We start from the raw sequence: 5,126 nt of genomic DNA on the forward strand, positions 1-5,126 counted from the left end.
TCAAAGAACGAAATGAAATAGATATTTCAACAGATGGCGTATTCGAGCTCATTCTCACGTTGCTTCGACGCCATTACACTTCGTCACGATTTCGTCAATTTCGCCAGTAACACCCAATAAAAACTGGATTGAAAATAAAAAACTCCGAATCTGGATTGATAAACGCGAACAATCAGCCTGCCAATGAGCCGAGCATTGAATCAGGGAATACTCAGCGTGTGTGCAATTAACGACAATTACATTGGAGTGTTGACCAACCCAATTCCACCCTGATAATTACAGGCTTGTAAACGAATTTTTGTACCCATACACAGGTTACATGAGAAAAATTTGAAACTTCCAATCAGTGATAATCGTCAATTCTCTGTTGGCTGAAATATGAAAACGATGTTCGAATTATCCAATCTCCCGGCAACGCAGGCCTACTGAATTTATGAGTATGGCTGATAGGAAACTCGCCGGAGGATTTAATCCCGGCAAATATTGACCAAAAATATACATGTATGCGTCTGTTCATAATCAGAACGTCTCTATTCCTCTCTCTCTCGGTGTGGGATATCGTGTTTTTCAAGAAGCAATCATGTTTGTTTATTTATATATTTGGTTAAGGTAGTAGGCAATCGCATTTTATGGGTGGCTCATCGATTGCTCCTCGATATTGAACAGTAATCCGTGAGGATAGACACGCTTTGGACGGCGTGACTTTCGGTGGGATGAATTAATGTAACGCTATAATCATAGAAGAATTAAAGTTAGTCATTAATAAAGGCTTAAACGAGTTTTCAGGTTAATTACAAACGGACGGATACAGCATTTGTTAGATATAACGTTATGAAATAAAAAGAACTAAAACTGAATAATTTCATAGGACATTTTTGGCGAAATACATTATACGTATAATATCAGGAAAAACAAAGTCCGTTAGCTCGTAAAATAAACTCTAAAAAAATGAACTGCTCTGCTACTCTTTTCACAGTAAGAATCACTCCCCATAAATCCCATAAAGAATCCCACGTCAAAATCCTGATTCAGTCTCGACTTAATGAAGCGGCGGATAAACAAGAAGATAATAACAGATTTGGAATGAAGAGCCTTGGAAGTTCCCAATTGCAGATACTTAACAATATTAATAACCGTAGTGCTTGTCGCAACGCTTTACGACTGTTGATATTAACTTTTGCGTTATCGTTTATATACCGCGAAGAAATGCGATGAGCGTAATTGTTGTTCGCTGTTTCTTTGCTCTGACAAGTTTTGCGCATATCTTAGTCTGCATCTGATCGCTTCGACGCTGTTGGGACCGTCTGATTAAGGACATAGGTATTCGCAGAGAGCCAGACGGTGTCTATGCCTAATTCGTCGACAGCGATGAAGGGAATGCTGAATCGACGAAGACAGACGCATTACGGTCTTAAGTGCAGATTGATCATCTTTATTGAAGTATTGATCGATATTTACGGCTGGATTATACGTCTGGAGGCATTATTTATGGTGCACGATCGTCTTGCTGAACGTGACCGTCAACGAGTCAAGATCTGAAGCAATAAATAAGGCAGATCCATAAACGTGCACTAATGTTTGTTTTTCTATTAGTAAACGGTTAGATCCATGATTGATCCTTGATTACCGGCATTCGGAGATAGCTTGCACCTTATTGACGAATGCACCATTTCTCAATGCACAATCATCCTGTCACTCAATTTTTTCTAAATCTCAAATTTTCTAGTGAAATGTGAAATAAGTTGATACGCCGAATCGTTCATGAGCTTATGAATCCTGCACGCAGTGGACCAAGAGCTTCTTGTTGACCCATTTCCGCTGTATCCTCGCTCTTCGCACACTTTATTCTTCGTAAAGACAAAATGCTCTCTTCTCTAGGTTTCGGATGAAGTGGCGCATTCACTGTTGAACTGAGAACTCGCGAGTTTTATGCTTTCATGCCTTCAATTACGTGAAAGGAGATAAAAAAAAATCACAACGAAGCGGGTGCAGACTCAAAGCAACGGTGCACCCACTCTGAAATGAAACAACAGCAACAAAAACCCTCTACTTCGTAAATATAAAACGAATTGTGAAAAAAAATATGCCTCGAAAAACAGATTCCCGAGTACATAAGTATAACCCACATGCGAGAGGATCAAGATTAGATATTTCTTTAATAATTTTACAACAGGGCTATCACGCGTGTCCGTTGCTTAATTTTCCTCGTCTTCTGTAATATACAGCCCAGACATAATCTTCTCACCATCATCGTGACGAGTAGATAAAGGTGAGGAATTTATACGTCTACGTATTTACATAAATATGTGATCCTTGAGCGGGGAAAAAATTTTGACAGTAGTCAACATGCTGCGCTACTTCACGCTAGTTAGCCTTCTGGCACTGTGTCACGGATTTGGAAGTATAAAAAGTGATTCTGAATAAAAATCTTTATTAGCGACGATACATGAGTCGAATTACAATAATGCTTAGACTAATCATATGAATCGCGACATATTCTTAAACATCGGTATTTCCACTTCCAGCTTTTCCGGAAGGGTTGATCGAACCATCACCTTTGAAAACCAGTGACGCGCCGAAATCGCGAATCGTTGGTGGCCAGACAACAACAATAGCAAATTATCCGTGGGCGGTGCGTTTCCGAGATTTCAAGTACCCTGTAAACTTCGAATTAATTACTTCATTGGTCTTCAATTTGATTTTTATTCCCTTCAGGTTTCCCTGCAGCATGAATGGGAGGAATACACGTACGACGCGATCCATTTTTGCACCGGTACCATCATCAATGAAGACTGGATTCTGGCCACCGGAGCATGCGCTCTTTTGTAAGAAACAAGCAATCGTTCAATTCACGCGTTAATTTTATTCACTCGCCCGTTACAAAAGTGAAAGAAAAAAAGGAAACCCGTTTCATTTCAACAAAATAAATGTGTCCCCTTTTTACGTTTACGGACGCAAACAATCGATAAATTCAACCTGCGCGCTATCCATCTCAGTTACATCGCGGATGAAACTCATTAAATTCTATTCCATTAATTACAAGTCTGTAAACGAATGTTCGTATCCATATACCACAAATTAATCAGTGAAACCCATAGCTGTGTTCCGCATTGGATCGAAAATACGGTTGGAATAAACTCACAGAGTGAGACAGTAAAACTTGGGGCCTGAATCACTAGCGACTGTTCCGTTTTTGCAGAATAGAGGCCGAGAACGTGACCATCAGAGTCGGCAGCGACTATTTCCACGAGGGAGGAACAGTTCACGAAATCGAATACGCCGTCTTCCATCCTGAGTTCAACGAAACTACACAGGACTACGACCTAGCTTTGCTGAGGGTGAACTACCACAATTTTTACCTCAATTCTCTGTGGCTTCGAAAAGTCTGCTTTCAATTTAACCGTATCTTATTCATCCTCAGTTAAACACCAGTCTGACGTTGTCCAGCTCAGTTCAGCCGATCAAGCTACCGAGTCTGAACCAAAATTATCCAGAAGGAACAATTTTCTCGATGGCCAGTTGGGGTGCATCCGTCGTAAGTGAGCCGTTCCAAACGTCATTCGTTATAATTACCAGGTAAGCCTGACCAGCCCGTATCACAAGCTAACCAAAAACAACTTTGGCCAACAGTTTCTGGGCGACATGACGACCCAGCTGCAGTACATAAGTCTTCCAACGATCACAACCGAGCTGTGCCAGACCGTGTACTTCGATCGCATAACCGATCGTATGTTTTGCTCGTACGAAGAGTACGTCGGAATGTGCATCGGGGATACAGGAGCGGCGGCGGTGGTGGACGGGGTCCTGATAGGCGAGTATTCCACCCCCACACCCATCACGATCAGTCGGCGCGAGCCGTTATATGACGAGGTCGCTTTACTCCCGCAGGACTCGCGTCCTGGGATTACGCCTGTTCGGCCTACGGCTACCCGGGGGTCTATGCAAACGTCTCGGTGATGGTCGACTGGATCACGGAAGTCTCTTCAGCCTCGACACCGGCTCCTTTCCTCGGCCTGGTCGCAGCCCTGGTGGTTCTTCTGCGCTCCGAGGCGTAGTCCTCGGTCGGTTTCAGGGTGAGAACGCGGCTTGTAATCCATCGCGAAGGAGTTCTGCAGGACTATCCAGTCAGCAGCCAGTCTTCGCGGTCTGTTCAGCCACTGGCTATAGTCACTAATTCCCGACGGCTGAGCTGCTAATTCGTCGGACAGGTTCTCGCTGCTGCGGGTTAAGGACTCCTGCAGTATAATCCAGTCCCTGATCCTCGCGAGCGAGGAGGACTGATTCACCGGGGGCGATGGGACTAGGAATAGGAAACCCGGCGGCGGCGTCTTAATCCGCAACTCGTCAGAATCCCTTTCGGTGAACTGATTCGAGACGACCGAGTCTCGAAATGATCCTGTTAAGTGTACACGCGATCTAATAACTTCTGACACTGATACTCCGACTTATTTCTGTCTTCCTCGGCTTTCCCTTATCCTTTCTGTCTCATTCTCCCTCGTTTCCTCCGCCCACGTCTGCTGCAACTATCTACCCTTTTTCTTTTTTCTTTTCTTTCTTTTTATCCATGTGAAGTCTTGGCGCGGAATCCCTTGTCAAGGTGTCGACGTTTGCTTCGAGTGAACCCGTCGATTCGAACCGGCAATTCGGACGTTTGACGATTATAGACATAGAACATTTTTATATCCAGTGATTCGGTGTTGTTTTATACCCTAATTTTGTTATCTTAATATGTGTAAGTGAACAATAAATATCTGCATCAAGTCCGTCAGGGTTCGTGTGTGATATGACCACGCACGCATTCATCACGTAAAACTCGTTAAAAATCAGCAACCCATTCGAGATGATTGAACGGCGCATATTTGATTGATTGAAATCACGCTAATTCGAATCGATTATCGCCGAGTTCCGTGGAGCAACGGCAAACATAATCTAGGATCGGTGTAATCAGCTACAATCAAAGGCATTGTCAATGAATTTTTTAAGACCATGTGATCCGAAGCTCTGAAAATAGGCGAGGAAACTACGGTTCGAGGGAAGGGAGAAGGATGCGAGTGGGAAAATGGTGTGTCGGAAGTAAGTATGAAGCCGGAACGTTTATTGCTACTATTTGGCAAAGTCGAGGCAAT

General features: G+C 43.3%; 1 protein-coding gene across 1 annotated transcript; it reads left to right on the forward strand.

Annotated features, from left to right (window-relative positions):
- Nucleotides 1-2,326: 2,326 nt before the first annotated feature.
- Nucleotides 2,327-4,436, forward strand: LOC124412532 (trypsin-like). The gene is made up of 7 exons (XM_046892485.1): nt 2,327-2,410; nt 2,526-2,632; nt 2,716-2,825; nt 3,200-3,338; nt 3,422-3,535; nt 3,631-3,811; nt 3,889-4,436. The coding sequence occupies exons 1-7, from the start codon at nt 2,347-2,349 to the stop codon at nt 4,053-4,055; spliced, it is 882 nt and encodes a 293-aa protein (XP_046748441.1). The 5' UTR covers nt 2,327-2,346; the 3' UTR covers nt 4,056-4,436.
- Nucleotides 4,437-5,126: the final 690 nt, after the last annotated feature.

Source organism: Diprion similis, chromosome 11 (assembly GCF_021155765.1).
Source record: "Diprion similis isolate iyDipSimi1 chromosome 11, iyDipSimi1.1, whole genome shotgun sequence".
Lineage (NCBI taxonomy): Eukaryota > Metazoa > Arthropoda > Insecta > Hymenoptera > Diprionidae > Diprion > Diprion similis.

What these genes read in the sequence shown, in the direction of transcription:
- LOC124412532 (XM_046892485.1), top strand. Translation starts at nt 2,347, where the DNA reads ATGCTGCGCTACTTCACGCTAGTTAGCCTTCTGGCACTGTGTCACGGA. An exon ending in ACGACCTAGCTTTGCTGAGG is followed by an intron (nt 3,339 to 3,421) that starts GTGAACTACCAC and finishes ATTCATCCTCAG; the next exon opens with TTAAACACCAGTCTGACGTT. An exon ending in GGTGGACGGGGTCCTGATAG is followed by an intron (nt 3,812 to 3,888) that starts GCGAGTATTCCA and finishes TTACTCCCGCAG; the next exon opens with GACTCGCGTCCTGGGATTAC.